The sequence below is a fragment of the Ambystoma mexicanum genome, chromosome 10 (assembly GCF_040938575.1).
Source record: "Ambystoma mexicanum isolate Mex_15411 chromosome 10, UKY_AmexF1_1, whole genome shotgun sequence".
Lineage (NCBI taxonomy): Eukaryota > Metazoa > Chordata > Amphibia > Caudata > Ambystomatidae > Ambystoma > Ambystoma mexicanum.
The window spans coordinates 375,698,843-375,720,926 of record NC_090932.1 but is presented as its reverse complement, the minus strand read 5'-3'; the positions used below and the strand labels follow the sequence as shown (position 1 = coordinate 375,720,926).

At 44.5% G+C, this 22,084-nt stretch overlaps 1 protein-coding gene across 1 annotated transcript in view; it reads left to right on the top strand.

The window, feature by feature from the left end:
- The first annotated feature begins 7,991 nt into the window (after nucleotides 1-7,991).
- Nucleotides 7,992-22,084, top strand: part of MAK16 (MAK16 homolog) — a 133,933-nt gene continuing 119,840 nt past the window's right edge. The window contains exons 1-3 of the mRNA XM_069617965.1: nucleotides 7,992-8,129; nucleotides 15,007-15,056; nucleotides 16,053-16,162. Coding sequence (XP_069474066.1) covers nucleotides 8,115-8,129; nucleotides 15,007-15,056; nucleotides 16,053-16,162 — 175 coding nt within the window. The 5' untranslated portion in view covers nucleotides 7,992-8,114. The remainder of the gene's footprint in view (nucleotides 8,130-15,006; nucleotides 15,057-16,052; nucleotides 16,163-22,084) is intronic.

Genomic DNA, 22,084 nt, shown 5'->3' with positions numbered 1-22,084 from the left:
ACCCACAGAGAGTGGGAGGGGCCCCGAGAAGCCAAAAGAAGAGGGCCAGCGAGAGCCACGGATCCGTGGCGGAGAGACAAGTGGGGGGGAGCAGGCAGATCCCAGTGCAAGAAGTTCAGTGCTCAGAGATATTAAGTCTGCCCGGGGCGGAGGGCCACCCCTCTCCCCCCGCCTCCCCTGCCAAGGCGGCAAGCGTACCTGTGGTGCTGGTCTCAAGGGGGGCCCGACAGCCTCCCCAGCTCCCCCTCCGCAGGCCGGCCCAAGTCCCAGTAGTCGCTATCGCTGAGGTTGAAATGGGAGGGGAAGCTCCACGCGGGCCCTGTCTCTCTCCTCCGAGGTGTCCTCCAAGCGCCCCCTGCCGTGCCTGCTGATGAGTCACTGGCCAGGATGGGCGGTTCACTGCAGGCCCAGCTCCCGGGGCCTCTGATCAGGTCCGACGTTGGTGGCCGCCTGGCTCCCCGGTTGAGGATGAACCCCCCCGAGCCGCATCGCACGACTCTCCCGAGGTGCGATCACCTTGCTTGCACAGCAGACCGCGGGCCGATGGGCGATCCCGGCGCCGCCATGTCCCAGGCTCCAGGCGTGCCGCAGTCGCAAGCCGCCGGCATCCCGCCTCGCAGTCACGAGCCGGCGATGTGTGGTGTCCACTCCTCCAAGCGCCACGGGGGAAGGCGCTGACAGCTCGGGCGCTGCTCCTCCACCGCTGGGGGCCCCCCGCCACCGTAATCCGTCACCTGGGATGGGCTGCGCCGGAATATATCACACCAAGGTGGGTCTCGGGGGCCAGAGCTCGGTGGCCGCGGTGTTCAGAGCATCGGGCCATCTTGAAACCCACACACCTTCTTTTGCAGGGATGACCAGCCCCTCCCATCTGAATGCAGAGCAGGAAATCACTAATGATGGCTCATTAGTGACATACTCCCGTTCTTTCAGATGGGAGGAGGCGGTAGGGGGGAGGAACTGCCCCCATTTTGCCAGTCAGAATTAATTTAGCTCAGCATTGTATTCAGTTCTCTGTTTTTTTTCATGGTGCTTAAAATGTGCGCTTTGCATTACAAGCTGTGTGCCGCAGACTGATTGCACTCTAAGCTGGAGAGAAATGAGGACTGTGGGGACTCTGTACAAGTGAATAGAACAAAGATCCCATGGTCCTCATTTCTACTGCAGCAGCAGTGGCCAGGGAAGGCACCCGGGCATTTCATCCTTTTCAAATTAGAGGCGCCAGGGCATTTCAACAGTCTTCACTGTGCCTGATAATGCCAAAATTCTCTTTAATTTGATGCAAAGCTGTATTTTATTTTTACAAGGTTATTTTACTCACTGAATGCTGATCAAGTCACCTAACAACATTAAGGTCCAGCTTTGATAAATATGTCCCTGAAGAAAATGCTGGCAATAATGACTGTGTGATGAACCACCTCCTCTGCCAGAAAAGGCTGCATCTTCCATTTGATGTCCAGGAGGAGCTGATTGAGGTTCAGTCAGACACTACTCCTGTAATTAGAATTTAGGAACATTGCAGTGGGTGACTTTTGGCTGAAGGTAATCCTGGAGTATCCTACATTGGCAAGGTCTGCTATACAGTCTCTCTTACGCTTTGGGTCTTCCTACTTGTGCGAAATAGCCTTTTCAACATTGGCTGTACTGAAAAATAAATACCGCACAAGACTGGAAGTGGAGGGCAACCTCAGAGTGGCGGTCTCACAAATAAAGCCACACATTGACTCACTTTCTGCAGAGAGACAGGTCCACCCTTCCCATTAGTACTTGCTCTGTAAAATCAAATTGCCTTCTGCTGAATATACTAATAGGAATGTATTTTGAGAAAATAAAAGCCCTACTGGAGAATGTTGTGTTTACGTGCACGGTTTCTATGTTTGTATTGGAAGTTATTGCCTTACTGTCTTGGAATGTCTCCCCAACAACATATCCCTTCAGAATTATGGCACCACGCATTCTGCAGCCATCTCTATGAAAAGAAAATTACACCAACACAGAGGGGCGAGGTAGGGGGCTCCCAAACAATTTATTTTTTGCTCAGGGGGGTCTTAGCATAAAAAGTTTGAAGACCACTGCGATAGAGAATGTTTGGACTAATGATTCCTTTGACCAACTTGATTGGAACCCTCAGGGCCCAGGAGTAACGAGACCCCGGAATATCCTGAGGGGAGCCACAGGCAGTGAGAGTCAATTTGGTCCAGAGAATAAGAAGGGCGGTAAGGTGACTCTTAATGGTGTTAATTTCAACCATAGCAATGATTTGCATGTCACTAAAATAATACAGATGACAAGACTTCGGGGTCAGAAGATGCCAGTGTGTTTGAACTGGGGAAATCTACTTACAATGTTTGCATAAATCCCGAATGTAAGCCTTTTATCCTCTTGTGATATTAACAGGATACAATTTCCAGATCGTGACCAGTGGGAGAAATGTAATATCTACTTCAACTCCCAGTTGGTATTGAATCTGGTAAGGACAGAAATTGATATAATAGGATGTGAAAATACTTCAGGGGGAGCACTATCCAGTAAAAAGTAATTACCATTATGGTGGGAATTTAAAAGTGGTGTTCCAACCAGACAGACATAGCTCTTGGCATGTGAGGCAACACCATAGAGGCCTTAACAGACAGAAGGAAGATTGGGACCGAATTAAAACCGCCCTGTGGAACTGATCCATACATAGTACATATAGATGTTAAAGGGTTGATTGAGGAGGAAATAAAATCGAAGCTGCCGTCATGGAATACAAGGGGGAATCTTCATATGTTAACCAAACCTGAAACAACTGCCATGCTGATAGAGAGTAATTTTATCTTTTTACAAGAGACATGGCATTTGGATGATTTGTATATAGATGGTTTCGAGGTGTTATCCCAATCTGCAAAACAGAAAAAGGCAGTGAGGCCTTTGGCAGGTCTGATGATTTCAATTAAGGGGACATTAGGCCACACACCAAGTCCTGTGTTTGATCTCTCTTTGGGGATCATGGCAGTTAAAGCTTCCTCCAAGGCGGTCAACCTTGAAATTTGATTGTTAATGTCTATAAGGGGATTTCAGAACTGAATAGCTTTTTAGAAATAATTACTACCCTAATACAGGACTGGCAGAGGGATGCTCCTAATGGTAGGGTGATCTTGGCTGGGGATTTTAATTCAGATTGTTGTATATCAAACAATGACATTGAACCATGGGAGACCCTTCCTGGTATGGTTAAAGGAAATCAAAAGCGACAATGGGGGAGAATGTGGAATCTTTCACTTGAATCTATGGCTTTGTTTTGTTTGAATGGGGGCCTGGATGCATTGGACACTGCAATACCAATCTAAAAAAGAGGAGATAGCTCCTCAACCATAGATTGTATTTTTGTTGATGCAGTGCTATCCGATTTTGAATACAGGGGTTAGGGTTTTTGTGAACACATGGAGTGACAATAGTGTCCTGAAAGTAGATTTTGACATACTGGTAAATAGAACGGCCAAAGGGGATCTAATTGACCTTAGTATTGTGGGACAGGGTAAAGGGATTAGATGGTCCGCTCAGAATATAGGGATCCTTAATAGTGAACTAGTTTCCCTTATGAATATCAGTACCCTAGATTGGAAACTCCATGTATTTAACCCTACCAAGTTCGACACCTTACTGGCTGCTTGATTGATAGGGCTAGAACTAATCCCAGTATGAATTTGGGTACATCATGCCATAGACATAGACATATTTTGATTCTGCAGTTGGCCAGGGTGAACACGAATATGCTCCGATCCTTCAGGTTGATTTGCTGCTCGATTTGGGAAAAAACACAAAGAAATAAAAGAATAAGACTGGTTAAACAAAGATAAAACTATTGTAGGTTCACAAAAGCAGTGGTGCTGCAAAAGGATGCTAAATCTATGCTGCGCACCCTTGTTAAAAGAGACTTAAGGGCATTTTAGATGCTGATTAATGGTCAAGAGCTTTCCACCATAGTTAGCCAACTGAACGCGGTCTCTGAAACCCAATGAGTTGATTATTTTTCCAAACTGTATGGGGTTAAACCAGGAGGTCTGGTTGAGGATGTTAGCTGTCTGACCACATACTGTGCTGGAGACTGGCAGCCTATTACCAACTATGAGGTGGTGTTGGGGTTGATACAAATTTCTAAAACCTCACAGGCTGCTGGTCCAAATGGGCTCGCCAATAATACCTTTAACGGGCAGCCGTTTGTTTGGGTGCATGTCCTCATCATGCTCTTTAAGAGTATTGTGGAAAATGGAGACATCGTGACCCCCTGGCAAACAGCGTATGTGGTTCCAATTTTTAAACGCGGGGAGAGAGATCAGGCTAGGAACTATCGCCCGATTGCCCTAATAGACCCTGATTGTAAAATGTTTGCCTCTATATTACTTATCCACTTAAATGAGTGGATGAATGCATCACAGCAACTAAATAAATTTCAAACTTGGTTTCGGACAGGCCATTCCACGAACCTTAATGGTTTGGTTATGAGGGCGCTACAGAAAACAGCCTGGTGTAGATACAGTGGAGATATTTATGTGGCCTCAATTGATCTACAGCCTTTGACTGTGTTATCCGGAACCGCCTGTGGTCCAAGCTTAAGAAGTGACGGCTGCCAGCGGTTTATTGCGGCTTATCATGTGACTTTATGACAATGCAGGGATATGTGTCAGACTTAACCTTGGTGGGAATCTTTCCCGGTGGATCTCGACGTGGGTGGGTCTGAGACAGGGATGTGCTCTTGCCCCATATCTTTTCAATCTATATGTATCTGATATTGGGGAATTTTTGGCTGATGCGTGTCTGGTGTCCCCAAAATTGGTTGAGTTGTGTATTTCCTAGTTGGCATACACTGATGATTTTCTACTCAACTGCACTAAAGTGGACCTTTAGCATTTAATTAATAAATTTGCAAATTATGCTGAAGGGAATGGATTGATTGTTAATCCCAAGAAAACACGTATTATGGTGCTGTCGAGAGGGCAGAAAAAGAAAGGACAAAGCTGATGTATGCAAGGGGTCTCCATTGATAAATCAATCAGTGTGCTCTATTTGGGCTTCACACTCTTAGCTCGGTCTTCAGGAAATAGTCTTTGTGTATTTCTCAGACAGAAAGCTAGTATTCTCTTCAATCAGATGACTAAATTGGACCAAAAATTATGAGGGTAAGGCAGTGCCAAAGCTTGTATATGGGATGGAATTACATTACCGTGAGTTGGCGACGTTTTGGGAAACATTAGAGGGAAGGATGTGGAGGCGGGTGCTCAAGCTACCAAACACCATCGCAGTGGCGGCCATCAGATATGAACTAGGATTGGCTTCCGTGGAGGTCCAGGTGACTTGAAGATTGTTACCCCTATTTCATAGTACAATTGCTCCTCTCCCTAACACGCTTCACGTGGAATTAGGTAACTTATTGGATGTGTTATAGGATATAACCCCAATAAGTTTTTTATTGGAGTTCGGGAGACTTGTGATCAATGTTTGAAAGATTTTAGTGTGGATAGAGAGACCCTTATTACAAATCTGGAAAGGGTTAAAAGATTGCTCTATGAGAGGGACTGGATTATACAGTGGGACTATAAGAGACGCAGGGTTATCTCGCCCCTTCTCTTACAATTTCCAAATCAATACTATCGGATGATTCTGTCAAAACTCTGTTGGAACATATTGCCATCCTGTGAAGTGCTTTTACGTAGGAAAATGATAGGTTGGGAAGAATCTTAATGTCGATTTTGCAAGATGGATGGATTATCTGAAACTGTAAAACATCTACTCCTCTCGTGTCCTGCTCTATGTAATGAAAGGTCGTTTTTTTAGGAAAATTTGCAAAATGGGGACACAATGGGGATGATGATTATTTATGGTCCCACTGTATTAATATCCAGAATACATCAGGTCTAGCAATTGTGTCTTTTATAAAGTTGATGGATTTCTATGAGGTATGGTCCACCTACCAGTTTTTCCAATTCTGTAGATACACTAGTCAATGCTTTGGATCCCATTTAAGAAATCTGATGGGGGCTGATTCTTGTCCTAATGCACCACAGAGCTCTTTCTTATTTTTTTACTTTTTCACCATTTTTTATGTAAGTCTGATGAATTGAGGTGTATTTAATGGTTTTGGTACTTGGTTTTACATATGCTAGATAGTATGGCTGTGTTTAAAATTGTGCAACATTGTACTGTAAGATGAATTGTTTAGTATTCACTCCATAGTAACTGGTCTTATAAGTTTACATTGTATGAAATTGCTTATATTTTTTATAACATTGGGCCTCATTACAAGTCCGGCGGTAACCGTGCTGGAAATTCCGGCAGGTTACCGCCAGACTCGTATTACCATTCCGCCTATGTGATTGCCGGAAGGAGGAATTCTGTTAATCCCCATTCCCATGGAGTCCCATAGGACTTCCCACTCCATGGGAAGGGGAAGTTGAAACACTGGCACCATGCTGTAATGGTGCCGGTGTTTCCATGTCCGCCTGCAGGTGGGTGGTCTGGCAGGAGTGACACCTTTCAGCTGCAGGACTCTTAATCAGCCGGTCTGGAAAGAACAGTGGTGGCGGATTTACCACCACCGTTCTTTCCGGACCGGCTGACTCGTAATGAGGCACCTTGTTGAAATTGTTTATAATTGTGTAATATCGATATGTGCGATGAATTGAAATGTAGGCAGTGGTTTTTAATATTTAGGTATTAACTGCGGGAGCATACCTGCCTACATTCCAAAATGAAAAACCCAGAGATCTACGTCACCAGAATGCACCGCCCACACGTTCGCAAGATCACGCCCACACACACATTGCAATATATTTGTTTGTTGTATGTGTTTAATAAATTAACAGGATTGTACACCAAACGTGCAAAACATATTAAAAGATCCATCACAAATGTATAAATATATATATTCAAATGTAAACTGTATTATCAACGTGATAATGAAATCTCTCTTAACACCCCATATCCACATGTTGTATACCACACTTTTGTCGATGCCATATTAATGTCTGTCCTTCATTACAGTTAACTTACTTTGAAGGCAAACATGAGCGCATGGGGGGCGGCAGTAAAGAAATGTTCACTCCCATCAGATGTGCCTTTAGGAAGCGCTGACGGACACAGAGTTGCTTGCAGTATTGCATGCACGGCAGGAAAGGGGTCAAAGCACACACATCTAGTGGAGACTCAGGCACGTCCGGAAAATCCGGAGACTCCACGCTCTTTCCCGGAGACCCGGAAAAGAGCATAAAAACCCAGAGGTTAGGCAGATATGGGGGGGGGGGTGTATGTGATATCATGCAACATTATGTTTAAATGCTTGTTTTTATCTCTTATTAAATAATGTAAAGGTTTTTTTTAACCATATACAATTAAAACATTTTTTTTCAAATAATAAAAATAAATACCATAAAAACAAGAGCCTTACTTATAAACCACTCAAAGGATTCACTGCCGTTTTAATAAACTGTGTCCCAAGGTTTTTGATGTTCAAATGTAGGTAGGTCTGGTTGCCATGTACGCAAATAGCCGTTGACATCGATGTTCTTATTTAATCGATGCTATCCAATATGACCGTGCAGTGGAGGATTCTATAAAGTAAAAACGTAACTCGGACGTACGTGAACACGATTTCAGTAATGTCGAACAAAAACATGTTTTTGTGTATTTGGATGGTAAATCAACCTGCCAGTGATTAGGTCATATAAGTATATTGAACTTAGGGAACACGTGATTTAGTCTATAGAGTTATGTGGCAGAAGCGGCCCATGCTTTTATGTAAACTAAACGGTGGCCATCTTGTAAAGGAAGATTGCTACTTAAAAATGCGTACTGAAGGAGTGAATTGAATATTTACTGAAGTAGAGAGCAAAGCCACGGTGCCCCGCTCTCTTTCTAAACCAAATTCCCCCAGTACATCGACTAAGAGTGTACATAATTTTAACCTAAATCTTTTCAGTGTGCTAAAAAAGCTTTACATTCCTCTCCAATATGGCGGCTGCTCGTCTTTGGTCGCACTATGCGTGGCGCTGGGGTGGTTGGATCAACACGCGAGTGTGTACGAGAGGGTCTGAGAGAGGCTCGCAGACACATATTCTTGGCAGACACGGACCGTCACCATGCAGCACGATGATGTGAGTTAGTCTAACTTGGTTTAGTTAGCGGCGGGGTTCAATAGATTGTTTATTGGCACAGGAGACTCGGGACAGGCGGGGTTAGTTGGTGCCTTGAATGGCGGGTGTTCATGGCTGCGTCCACTATTACGCGAAACGTGCTTTGAGCAAGGAAGTGTTTACAGGTGTGTCTAAACATCAGAGACTTTCGGTCTTTTCCTGATAGTCACCGAGTGTGATGTTCCCTGCTGATTCCAGAACTCACATTTCCCCTGCCATGTGTATGACAGAGAGCGTCATGTTACATTCTGGGACCTGTAGTCCTACATTTAAAACACGCAGACCAAACTACAAGAACCACATATCCCACAGTTCCAAAAAATGCACTGGTGGAGCTAAACTTGGTATTTCTACTTGGATGGTAGATATAGGCTTTGAGCAAAAGGCAGTGCTGGAAATGGAAATTAACAACTGTGGGATCCCACCGGCGTGGGGGTGCCCTTAAAAAAAGCTCAATTACTGAACAACATGTGGCAAGTAACCCAAGCGAGGAGTGTTTCCTATAATGCTTCAAGCAAACCATAACATCTTCAAAGACTGGTTGAATATTTTCTGCAGCGTGCACTCCTAACAGAGATATTCACGTGGAACCCGACAAGACCTTCTAGTGGGGAATTCCCGAAGGCTTGTGTTCGAATCCCAGGCTTTTGCAACAACTGAAGCAAGTTAACATTAAAGCAAGGGCATCCAAGAATCGGGGAGACTTGTTCTCTCGGATCCGGGAAAATCGGTTCTGATGCCGAGTGCTGGCAAAAGGGTATTGTAAAGCGTGGGAGCTTGTACTGTGCCAGTCCTTTATTGATGATCAGGAATAAGGATTTGGCAGGGAGAGTGGCAGGTGCAATAGGGGCTTTTTAGGTTCTGTCTGCATAGTGCCTCTACTTACAAGTGCATGGATATCTCATTCCTGCATCGACGGGTGTTTTTTTCAAAGTAATTTTTAACGAAACAATTACTTATTAATTTTTTTATTCCATTTGTTACACGCCCAGACCCATTGGTATCACGGCGAGGTTACAGGTTATAATGTTTGTTGTACAGAGTTACAGTCAATCGGAAGAAAACATGGTGATGCACATAACGAAAAACTCATCGAAATATATGGGGGTTAAAAAGGGTGGGCAGGGGATGTGGAAAGAGAATAGCTCAAGGATGGGGGTTTAAAATGTAAAAAAATGCGATCAGTTTTTTTTAAAGGTAATTTCTTTGTTAAAAATTACTTGGAACAAACTGTTGCCAGCATAGGGACATATAATCATGAATCTGTATCTCATGTTTATGCTTTTTATATGCCATGTACCTGTATCCCCATGTCATCTGTATCACATGTTTACCCTATCCATCCTGTCGCTTTATATACGTGTGCCGCTATGTATGACCCCTGTCCTGCTCTCGTGCTTGGTCGCAGGCGCTTTGCATATAACCTCCATATCTCACTATTAGGCTTACTCTCTCCTGTACACCATCATTCAACTAGAACACAGCTATGCCTGGACCCATTCGGCCCAGCTGTTCTCATACTAACATGACCCCACGAACACCTCATCATCCCAGTAAAACACAGCTAGCTGAGCACATACCTGCTAGCTTTGGCGTCTCCTCAGGCCTAATGCAGCCAGAACTGTCTGGGTGTCCACCACACCTACCGCTAAGAAGCAGCTATCGTGCAATAACCACACCAGCTGCACACATATCCGGTGCGCCAACGCACCATAGGACACTCTCTCTACTGACAAGAACTGCGGTTCCTGAAGGCGTTCAATCAACCTGCTCTTTGAGGTCATACCAATGATACATAAGGCGCTATATAAATGCCAAGTAACATAACAAATACAAATTGTAAAGGGTATCTGGCTAAATAGGGATTTTATGTTGATTTTATGATTTATTTCTTCATTGTTGATTTATATCTCCGCAGAGGCAAAACGGAGTTACTTTGTGTAACCCCAAGAAGGTGGGTGGGGTGGAATGGAAGACCAGATAAAAGACTGAATACTGTGAGCTAATAGTTCACAGGTCTTCGTGCATCCAGATAGCACTCAGTGCAACAGGTTGGGGGCCAATCGAGTACTTATGTTATATGGCATCTGTATAGCACCTACTGCCACCAAAGTGCTGTGAGTTGAACACCCTTGGAGGACCGCGCTGTGGGATGTGGAAGAGGGTTCTATAATGCGTGTGTGCATTTTACCCAGCACGAAGATGGGTATGGGTGGCAAAGTCCCTGATAGCAACCCATGGAGATCTGGACAGTGGTTGGGTGCTGTTATAGATTGTCGGGAGAAAAGGCGAATCAGGCAATGTTCCCTCTAATAATTTTTACCTATGAGCGGAAGTGGTTGACTGTTGTGCGCACATTATTTTCTATGCGCGCAACTGACAAATGAGGTAAGCCACTTTGTGAGCTATCATCCCAGAACAGCTTGGAAAGGAATTTCCTCTTCCCAGCCATGGCAATTCTTTATGAATCTCAAACACATAGGCTAAAATAAAATGTTGTATGTGATTTATATAGAAAACTCATCAACCAGTCCAAGACTTAAAGATCTGCCACAGTACCTTGCAAACGTTTTATTCCACTGGAAAATAACTCACCTGTATTACAAAACACTTCTCTTGTCATTACTGATGTGGCTTTCAAAAAATGTGACAAACACATTTGCCGATGGTTTAATGGCAATTGATAGCAATGTTTCTAAAAACATGCTGATGGGTGTTCATGTGCCACTTTAATGAAGTAATTCAAGTGCAAAGAGAACATGCTTCTAATAATTTGTGTAAGGATAATTGCATCAGAATAACTGCAGCTCAAAATATGACTATCAAAAATTCCCGTGCCTATACTTATTATCCACATTACGTTCTCCTATTGGTAGTGATAACACCAGCCTTACAGCTAAGGGACATACGCACCATTAATTTTTACTCCACAAAAAGGAAAATGTGCCTAACAAAAAGAGAAACAATTATCATATCATATTGCTTCAACCCACAAAGCTACACTGATATTTTTTTCAAATTGGCGATCACTGGAGCAGTGGCATAGGAAGGAACTCTAATAATATTAATGGCCGATCTCAAGAGGATTTTTAAGGGGACATAACATCTTCAGAAAGTATCCCTATTGTCAAAGCTAATTACTTTTTGACTCCCATAAAAATCATTTGACTCCATACAGGGAGCAAAATCGGATGCTTGTAGCCCTGAACTAGAAAGTGAAATGACGGGCACATAATAAAGTGTATAGTTTTGCCCACCCTTCCACACCACAGCCTAGATAAAATTAAACACAAGTCTTACTGGGGTTTATTATGGAGCCCTGCTGAAGCAAATCACATATATGCCTTTAAGTTAATATCATCAATTCATCAAAGATAAAACTGTTTGAGTGCCTTCTTCTGTAATAATGGATCCCTCTTTTGTAATTCTTTGTGATCAGCTCAATGAGATGCAGGGAGATGCTAGAGACTATAGACACAGAATACATGATTATATTGGAAAGCCCTCAGCAGCTGAGCATAGAAAGAAAAAGAAAGTGCTGTTGTCTAGACGGATACTAGAATTTCCTATCCTCTAGCAAACAAGCAACACATTTCCTTCAGTGTACTGCCGAGAACTTCTGACTTGTTTTTAATTTGCTGCTTTGTTCGTCACCCGCAAGGAGTGATCACATATGCTCTTCCACCCATACCCCTCCCGGCCCCCTGTGCTACTCTCCAATACTTGTTGATCAAGCACTGTACAAAGTGAGGGATTGTAGCAGTAGCACTCACTGAGTTATTTGCAGACCCACAATACTTTGCAAGCAAGGCATGTTTTATGCCTCAACATATTATGTGCATGTACACAATTATTTTACAGTGCATACAAGATAATTTGCAACATACTCCACACTTATATCATTGTGTAGGATTACAAAACCGTTTTTACATAGAAGCCAGTTACCCTATATTGTGTGATGGTGTATTCCCAAAAGGAACTCTAAACACTTGGAAATGATGCAGATTGTGTGAAAAGCATTCTCCTGTCTGAATATCTGGTGCCCTGATATATGGACGAGAAATCCCAAGCATAGTCCATACCCATTATCCCTTGTAGGCTATGTAAATGATATTGCAATGTTGCTCTCCACTTATAGGCTAATGTTAGTAATGCTAAAGTAGGAAACGCTGAGCATCATATTTGTCTTCTCAAAATCTTTAGACAGCAAATTAATATTTGAGTTTTATAATGCATTAACTTGCAAGGGGGCCACTTCAAAGCACTTGCGTGACGTATGTACAAGAGGAAGTATGGGATAGGGTTACACATCCAAGTAGCCCGCTTACTTACAGTCAGTATCCAATATTTGAGCTAGTAGTTTGATTATATAGTGCCTGTGATGGTTTTGGTAAGGCACATTGACTAACAGAAATTCTGGCACGTGAACGTTATTCATGCTAAAACAAACATAAAAACAAGTGGATGTAGGTACACGTTTGCTAACCTTTTGCAGAGCCAAGAGAGAAAGAGTCAAGTTTGTTAGTATCTTAGTGTTCTGGGGAGAAGTTAGTCATAAGGTAAGCGTGGTAGAGTCGGGTTTAGGAGTCATGGGTAGGGAGGGAACATTATTTGGTTAATGTGTGCAGGCATATCTTGGATAGAGTCTTCTGTTCATGGAGCCAGTTTTTCATATTAGTTAACCTCTTGTGTATGTATTTTGCTGTTAGGGTGTTTACGGTCACCCTTGCGTAGTAGTGTAATGGAAATGCTCAGAATATCGAGACCTGTTGCTTATTTTAAGAGCGAGAACATTTCAGTTAATTGCTGTGGGTTGTGCAAAATTAAATCTTTTTTAGTAGGTGTGAATTGTCTGTGTGTGCTGCTAGTCATCTGAGCGGCACTCAGAAGGAAGCTGGGCAAGCACACAGCTTAGAGGTACATTGGCTCAGTTGTCTGGTTATGTGCCCAACTGGACCACATTTTTTCGTGAGTTTTATTGGCGTAGATGTGTGATGTGAAGTCGAGTTGTGATTAATGCAGTTGCATGTGGCTGAGTGGTTAGTGAGGCTAAATTCAACGCAGCAAGTTAAATTCTAGTGAAGCTAACTTAATGGGAGAATGTTAGAATTTCAGAGTAGCTCAATTCAGAAACCATGTTAAGAAGCTTGGCAGAGTCCTGGTGAGCCTAAATTCAATAGCTGCGTTAACCAACGCAGTGAGATTCTAGTGTGGTAAACCTTGTCAGGCAATGTGCAAGTATGGCAGAATATAAACAGTGACGAGGTTCAAAAGAAGACGTCCCTTACCTGAATGTAACTAGATATATAGCGAGGCGTTCTGGCCAGGCTGGGGACGCTAGGCAAACGGGGAAGGCTAGCACCCTTCACAGGCTGACCTTAGTAAACCTCTTGGGTTCCGGGCTCAGCTGACCTGGGTCAGAGCAGCCAATCCCGCATCAGATGGGTGGCATGGAGGAGGGAAGAAGTGAGAGGAGGCTGCACCTGGCTTCCCACGCTCAGTGCACGGCCTGGGAAAGCAGTGGCCAAGGGAGTGGGGTGAAAAGGGCCAAAGGCCTTAGGGTCTGGAGAGCTTGGCTTCTCATGTAAACGTATCGCCTTTGCAGCGGTGCTGTGTCCATGGTTCCAAGTGGAAAGAGAGAGTGCCTGAACAATTAAGTCATGCAAGCACAGAAAATAAGAAGGGGGCAAAAGTGCATGTAGAGGATGAGTAACAGAGAGATAGCATGTCAGAAGCCCTCATTCGTGTTGGCTAACAACAATTGTAAGGTTGGACAGGAGTTGAAGGTCGAATCTCTTTTCCATGTTGGTCATTCTACTTGTTTGAAAAAGTGTTTAGTTTCTTTCTGTATCACGAGAGGCTTTCTACTTGCTGAATATCAGATAGATGTTCAAAAGGCAGGCGCCCCGTTCTATTCGAGCATTGGCCCAGGAGCTTCTTGAAGTTCATTTGTGGCAGGTATATGTCAGCAGAGCATCCTAAGATTCTGGAAGGATGGTATCTTGATGAAGGTAGGGGTGTACCCTGGTGCCTTGCCCCGATAGGCCAAGCATTTGTGAAGTCACATTTATTTTGTATTCTTTCCTACTGGGAGCCAGTGAAGGAGGTTTGGGGTGGGTGAGATGTGATCTTGTATTTTCCGGTTTAAGGTGACCCTGGCAGATTTGTTTTGTGTGAGAAGGCTCTGGGGTGGCTCAGGTACAAGCTGTTGGAGTAGTTTAGTTAATACCGTAGTGTTAACCTTCACTTAGTGGTGCATATTCACGAACTGCAGGATCTGCTTAAGCATGCATAGGTGGAAGTAACATTCTTTAGAGAACTGGCGGATCTGCCTGTTGTAGAGAGTTTGCAGTTGAAAAAGATCCCAAGGGTGCATTAGGGAACTCTGTGGGTGCGTATGAGAATCAGAACCTGGACTTGAGGGCAGGAAATATCCTAGTAAATAGGAGAGGGTGCCTAAAGGTCATTCGGGAACCTACGAGCCATCACAACAGAGTGCTTGGCTGGGTGAGTGAAGGGCAGTATACAATTTTGTAGCTCAACACTTTACCTTCATGGAGGTGCAATTGAAGTGCATACCAGCACTGCCTGTGGTTTGGGTATGATCTGTTGCATGCTTTGGAAGCCAATCGTGGGGTTCCTATAAAATAATTGTATGGCACTGATTGAGGGTGATTTATGTTAATGAGGGTGGGGGGGGGGGCATACCACTTCGATTACTATCGTAGGTTTATGGGTATTATACAGTTGGTCTTTGTGGGACATGAATGTGCAGGAAGGAGAGTTGGTCTTGGAAAACCATTTAGTAAATCTAATCGTTTCTTTTTTTTTTCCATAGGTGATTTGGGATATTGTTGGAAACAAGCAGTTCTGTTCTTTCAAAATAACGTAAGTCCATTTACTAGCTTCATCAGCGTAATCCTGTTCTAGGGAACATAAGTCAGACAAGAGGATACTTTTTAATTTTTACAGGATTCTTGGCAATTCATCCATCCTTCTAAATATATGAACTCCAGTTTGTCCTGATTTTCTTATTGCAATTGGTGTTACTGTTAATTTTTATGTTGTGACCGCATCAATGCTGTTGCGTCCTTCTTTTACATCTAATGCGTAATAACACGTAGTGTTCTTTTACTGGCGGTCCAGCAATACACTAGCGTGACTTGCCTCTTCCAGCAGTTTCATTTAAAAATGTACCGGTTTGCCCTTATTTGGAATAGAAAGTGCTTATTTAACTGTAAATGGTTCGATACGCATTCCTGGATACCTTGCCGTTGCTATTTTCAATAGTCTCGTGGTTACAAGAATGTAAGCGCTGGATGAGGAGCTGCTCATTCGGATGGCACCAGCCTAGAAATTTAAGCAACCCTTGAACTTCTGACCATACGGTCACTAAGAACCAACATTCATTCTCAATTTGAAGACCCATGACTACCATACATGCCTTGAGAAGGAACCGTCAGGTTCGAAACACGTGTCGGCTGACCGCTTTTTAGACTGTCTATTCTATATATATTAAAAAAACATACCTTCAGAAACTGCATCCAGCGTGTACATTCTTGTAACCACAAGACTCTATTGAAACTAGCCGCGGCAAGGTTTCCAGGAATTCCTACTTTTCCATTACGAATGGTGTTGGGTTCACCTTTTCACACCTGTGACCTTGCCCTGAACCATTAGAGACAATCGGAACACATTGAGCTCAGCACAGGAGTGTTCTACCCTAGAGCCCACCTTCCCTTTATCTGTAAATGGTTCTACACTACTGAAATCCTTTTCCATATCACGAAGTTGCAAGGAAGATGAAACCATGTTGTGTTACCTATGTTGTATATGCGCTTAAAAAGAGTTTATGGATGCCACTATTACTCTCTTGCTTTTCAGGACAAAGACACAAAACTTTTGCCGCAATGAGTATAATTTGACGGGTCAGTGTAATCGTTCATCCTGTCCCTTGGCGAATAGTCAGTATGCTACAATAAAAGAAGAACGTGGTAAGGATGCTGCTTTGTTTAATGTTTTTCCAAATAAGCTGATGCTTGTGAAATTATACTTGATTGCACTTGGTCTCAAAGTACATCATGGAAGAAGCAGCTGGAGTGCAGGCCCTTCTTTTCCCCCATGCAGTTTGAACTGATTATTGGTTCATTTTTGTCTACTGATAGGCCATCCGCAATTCAGGTTTATATGGCTTCTACAAAAGTGATCACGTGTGAGTAATTTCATTAGACTGCATTGAAAGCTGATGTAACACCAACTTTTACAGGCCGACAGAAATGTTGGGTTTGAGTAGCTTGGTTTCTGTGTAGTGTAGTTTTGCGTTAGTTATTCCCCAGTGTTAGGTAGAGGTTTCATTTCTATGCCAAATCTCCTTCACATGTGCGACCCCCAGCACTTTTTTGCTGGACTCGTGGATTTTTTTGGTCTGTTCTCCTGAGTAAGTGGGGCCCTTTTTCCCAATCGCTCATCTTTTTACTTTTTCTATGGCAGTGGCCCTCCAACTTTAGGCCTGCCCCCCCCCCAAGCAAAATGTGTGCAGGCTGGGCCCCCCCAAAAATGCAACATGGACAGTTAAGTCCAAATGGCTATGAACTATCGCGTGCCATCACTGCACCCTTCTTCCAGTATAGTCCCTGGGCGGGCTCCCCCTCCTGCTCCCATCCCAGTCTCTGGGCTCCTTCATCCACAGTCCCTGGACCCTCCCCCCTGACCCCCCGCAACCCCTCAACAGACCCTTGGCTCTCCCCACCCTGCTACCACCGCTATCCCATGGCTCCCTCTCTTCCTGCTCCCACCACAGTCCCTGGGCTCTCCCCACCCTGCTCCCAGCACAGTCCCAGGGCCAGTGGTGGCTGGTGAATTTTTTAAGTGGAGGGGCATAATTATTTCCCCCAGATATGCCATAGCGACCGTGAGAGCCCAAACCTATCGAGTAGGGTTTGGGGGATTTTCCCCCGGGAATTCTTTTAAAATAATGGGTTAAAATATTGCATTTTAGAGCTTATTTAAAAAAAAAAACAAATTCAGTAAAAAGCCAAACAGTTTGCAAATGGCGCTGGGTGGCCCAGGGGGCAGGCATGATATTTTTTACTGGACATCTGTGATAGTAAAAATATACCAACCCTGTCCCCTGGCCCCCACAATGCCTAGCACAATCAACATGATTGTGTATATGCAAGGCACTGGGGTCGCTTGGGCCCCATAGCGCTTCCGAAGGAGAGCTGATTTTGGCAGGTGGGTAGGGGGATTGTGCAACAGTCTTTTAAAAAATGCCTTTGTTGTACAACTCCCACCTTCACTCGCCAAAATCACCTTGTGTGGAGTGCTGAGGGGTTACATAGTGTCCCCTGTCTCACACTGCTCCTGTAACATTTATTTTACAGTAACAAGCATACTTGAATGGATGTTGGCAGTATATGTGTTATACCTCCTTTTTATGTTGTTTTTACTGCAGGCTGTTTTCACAGACCCATTAATGTACAGAAAAGCCAAAATGGTGGCTTCTTTCTTTCTCACCATTTCTTGTGGGCTTCTCCATCCTTGGTTGGTCTTCTGCCGTCGTATGTGGGGGAGGGCCTGGTTTGACTTTTGTCTTCGGCAGGAATCCTTTGGGAAGCCCACCAAGGCTTCAGGGTGTCTCTGAAGACAGGAAACGAGGGAGGAGTCTAAACTCTGCAGTCCTTTGTCTTCTGGCATGCCTGCCTGGAACCAGTTGTAACTGGGAGGCTGGCTGTCCTGTAAGGACAGCCACCCCCCATAGTTTGAATGTAGCATGTATGCCAATTGGCTGGGTTCCTGAATAAATGACCCGGATCTGGAAGCTAAAGATAAGTCGACCCCTGGAGCTGAATCGATGACGACGAGAAGACAGCTATGGTTGATTAGAGCGACCGGAGATGCCTGCTGTGTAACCACTGCCTGTGCCGACCCCTTCTTCCATGCGACAGAGGGGTCCTCAAAACGATGACTCTGACCCTTAGGCTGGTGGGTTCAACCACTCTTAAGGCCTGCATTTTGAGCCATCCCACGACGAGCAGTGACCTTCCCGGACTGCAAACAGCCAAAACACTGCAACCTCGAGGCTGATTGCTGTGCAGCATCTGCCCATGAACGAATCTTGCTGAAACGTCAGTGAACTCCAGTTGGACATCCAGAAGCAAGATTCTACTCCTTGAAGTCCCCTCACAGAAGTGCTGGACAGAGATAGTGAGGCGAATTGATCAGATGACAACCGTTCCACATCTGATACCTTGAAAAGGGTGCCAAATCCACAGAGCCTCGAAAAGCACAGAACCACCCTTTGTTGGTAGGTTTTTAGGCAAGATTTGGTGCAGTACCCTTTGGGTGCACTACACCAACCTTGTCCTCCTGGCAATAGGAACCCAACCTTTGGTATAAGTCTGTACTACACAGATTGGTTATGTGGCTGAACAGCCAGGCTTATCTCAGGAGGGGTCAATGTGAGCAGTAGGGTGGTTACATAGCGATTCACAGTGACAAGTATCCAAGTAAACACATACTCATGGTTTCCTGATTCAACAATTATTAATTTAACAGTCAGTTTGAATAAGCCTTCTTCAGATGGTGCAATATAATAGTAACACACAAATACACTCCAAAATACACACTCTTTAGTTTCTCTAAATCAGCAACTACCTATTTGGGATGGCACACAGACACTTCCTACAGCCTCAGGTGACTTAAATAGCTAGGACACTTGACATTAATATATCACTGGTACATTTAGAGCAATACGGAGATGAGTGTTGAAGAAAGAGGTTATTAGAATAAAACAAGAGATCACACAAATATTCTGAAGCAGGTAAGTACTTTTGAACCCCCAATGCAAAGTAAGTTACCTCCTTCCTGGAAGGAAAGGTAAAGCACAATGTTGGAGGTAAAAAGAGTCATTCAGGGAGCCAGGTCAGCCAATTTCAATTGGGCAAAAGTCTAGGTGTGCTGAAGCAATTCTTGTAGGTAAGTGAAAGTCTTGCACAACATAAGTCTTTGTAGAAAAAGTAGAATCAATGTAGAGCCACAATAAGAGTCATTTAAAACAGGCTAAGCCAAAGTCAATAGGCCAGAGTCTATATGGGCTGAAGCACTTCTTTGAAGGTAAGTAGAAAAGGTTTTGCACAATGTTTCAGAAGTCTTTGAAGAAAAAGTTGAACCTTTGGTATAAACTGAACTGCACAAGTTGGTAGTGTGACTGAGCAGCCAGGCTTATCTCAAGAGGGGTCAATGTGAGATATAGGGTTGTAACATAGAGATTCACAGTGAAGGATCCCTTTATTCCTTCTCGGGTGACCTGCTCACCCCGGATGCCCCTCAGCCATGCTGAGATCCTTTCTTCACATTCAATTGGTCTCCCTCAGCCGGTCTTGGACCAATTGCAGTTCACTTTATACTTATCAAAAACTTTCGAATGTGTACAGGTTTTAACTTGACCCGTCGCAGGACAACTTCGATGCAAAGTTCCTTTCTTACAATGCAGTTGGCATTCAGTTGGATTCCTAACAGAGACCTTTGAATGAGCACCCACGTGCCGCTGGACCTCTCTGTACACAGTATTTGATTTGGATTTTTCCAAGTACATTCACTCCTTTAGTTTCCACTCGTTCGTACCTCTCATCAAATGTGCTTCAAACACTCCTTTGTGGATTTCTTCATACAATGTTGCCGCTTGCAACCTTGGTTCAAATACAAGCTGACTTCGAATTGGTTTCTCTGACTGGCTTTGTTGCTCTTTCAGGAGCCAAGGACAGTAACGTAGCGGCAATCGCTCCTCCTGGCCTGGGTTATTGACCCGGGAGTGCCACAGATACTTTTGATGCACAGTGTAGGCTTGTTCCGCTTCAGTTCCTGGTATTGGGCTTCTCACTTTCCAAGGCTCGTAAAAGTAACGGTTTCTTGAGGTCATGGGTATGTCCCTCTTTGCAACCCTCTCCGGTCTCGTACCCATTTTCTGCGTGTTAAATCGCCACGTTGGAACGGCTGCTTCCTCGTATGCTTTTCTTCGCTCAGAGTGTGCTTTCGTGTTCCGCCTTTTATCCGTTTGGGGAAGTGTGATGGGAGTCATGTGTGTGTCATTAGTAATTGCCTGACCAGGGTGTTTGGACATGTCAGGTATACGGCTCTGGGGTTATTCCAATGTCGCTCACGATTAACTGTCCGTGAGTAAGTGTTTGTGTGGGGAGTGGGGGGGGGGCTTAAGATTCCAGGTATCCTACTGGGTAGGATGGGGTAAAAGTGTTACAGGAAAGGGGATACCGCATCTCACCCTTCGGTGTCCCACTCCTCAAAGACCTCTCATCCAGGTGATCCTCCCGCACTGGTCCACCACCAGGAACTAGATCCAATAGTGATGGCCGTGTCCTGGCCACCTGGATGACAGATCCCAGGGGACTAGCGGGTGAGACACCTTCAGGTTTCTCTCACACAGTTCCGAGCGCATGGATGAAATCTAAAGGATCTTCAGCTTGTGCTACAAGATGCCTTCTTGCATTTTCAGCCTTCTAGTCCCAACGGAAGCCATGAAGGGCCTGCTCCAGTCGAAGATTGCCGGTCACCGTCTGACCACAGTGACCACGATGACTCCCGATGCCACAGTCGTCTTCGCTGCTTGGAGGTCTCCTGCACTGCAAGTGTCCATCCTTGCAAGGGTGTTTAACTGTGTTAGGGAGAATTCTCAGAAATGTGCAAATTCCCTTCTACCTTAGAGACCCCCAGCTCTTTTTGCTGGACTTTAGGACTTGAATTGTTATCCTGGAGAGAGTAAGACCTTTTCTCCATTCTCTCATGTATTTTTCTTTCATTTTAACTCTGTTTCTTTTGGTTTTGGAGTCTGACAAGCTTCATAGGCATCATCTTTTTACATTGTGACACACTGCACACTCGGTGCAGTGTCACATAGAAAACCTTTGGATTTCTGCTAAGGTTTAAATACCTTCTCTTGGATAAACTACTGTTTCCAAGAGTAGTGAAGTGAAATTTACTTTACTTACATTTTTTTTCTTTATAGACCCAGCACACACTACCTTACAATAGGGTGCTGCAGGGGTTACTTAGTATCCCCTTTGTCTATCTTCTCATGTAACATTTTTATGTTACCCTTTGTACATTTAATGGCTGGTGGAAGTGGTTTCATTTTAACTACCATGGTGTGCATTTACCACGGGCTGCGTTCGCAGCTGATATAAAGCACCCAAGGGTGCCATTTTTGTAAAAATTGGAAAGGTCCTTTTTGAGGTTTACTCTGCGCACCAAACCAGGTTTGGTCTCATTGTTCCCTTTGCCTTTGGCGGGATTCACGAGTGAAGCCTGCCTCTAGCTCGAGGAGCCAGAAGAAAGGAGGTGCCCGAAACGCCCTGTGCTTAGTCTCCTAGGAGACCCAAATGCTTTCTGTAGTGATTGGCCTACTGACTGTCCGGCGAGGACAGCCACCCTGATGGGTGATTGACAGCTAGGCTGCAATGAATGGGAGAGGACTGAATAAAAGGCAAGGCTTGGAAGGCCGAGTCGACCACTGGACGAAGGAACCGAAGAAGAACCTGAAGAGGATGCCTGCTGCAACTCCTGGACCGTTGGTTTGCCCAGTGAAGTCCTGCTGCTGTGCTGGAACTCCAGATTCTTATCGACAGAGAAGTCCCTGCAAGGATGACTTCTCCCTTTTGATTTGGTAGGACCAATCAACTCCAAAGTAAGCCACCTGCACATCCTTCTCGAAGCTGGCTGAATTTTCAGAGTTGCTGCTGGAAACCGTAAAGCCAGGGAGAGGAACACCAGATTGTGTGCGTTGCTTTTAAGCTGGCCTAGAGCTTCCGGAAGATCCTCCGGACTCCCAGAAAGCAGGACCGAGCCTGAGCCCCTTCAACTGAGTGCGGGACCCGAGACGCAAGGAAAGTGCCTTTCAACAG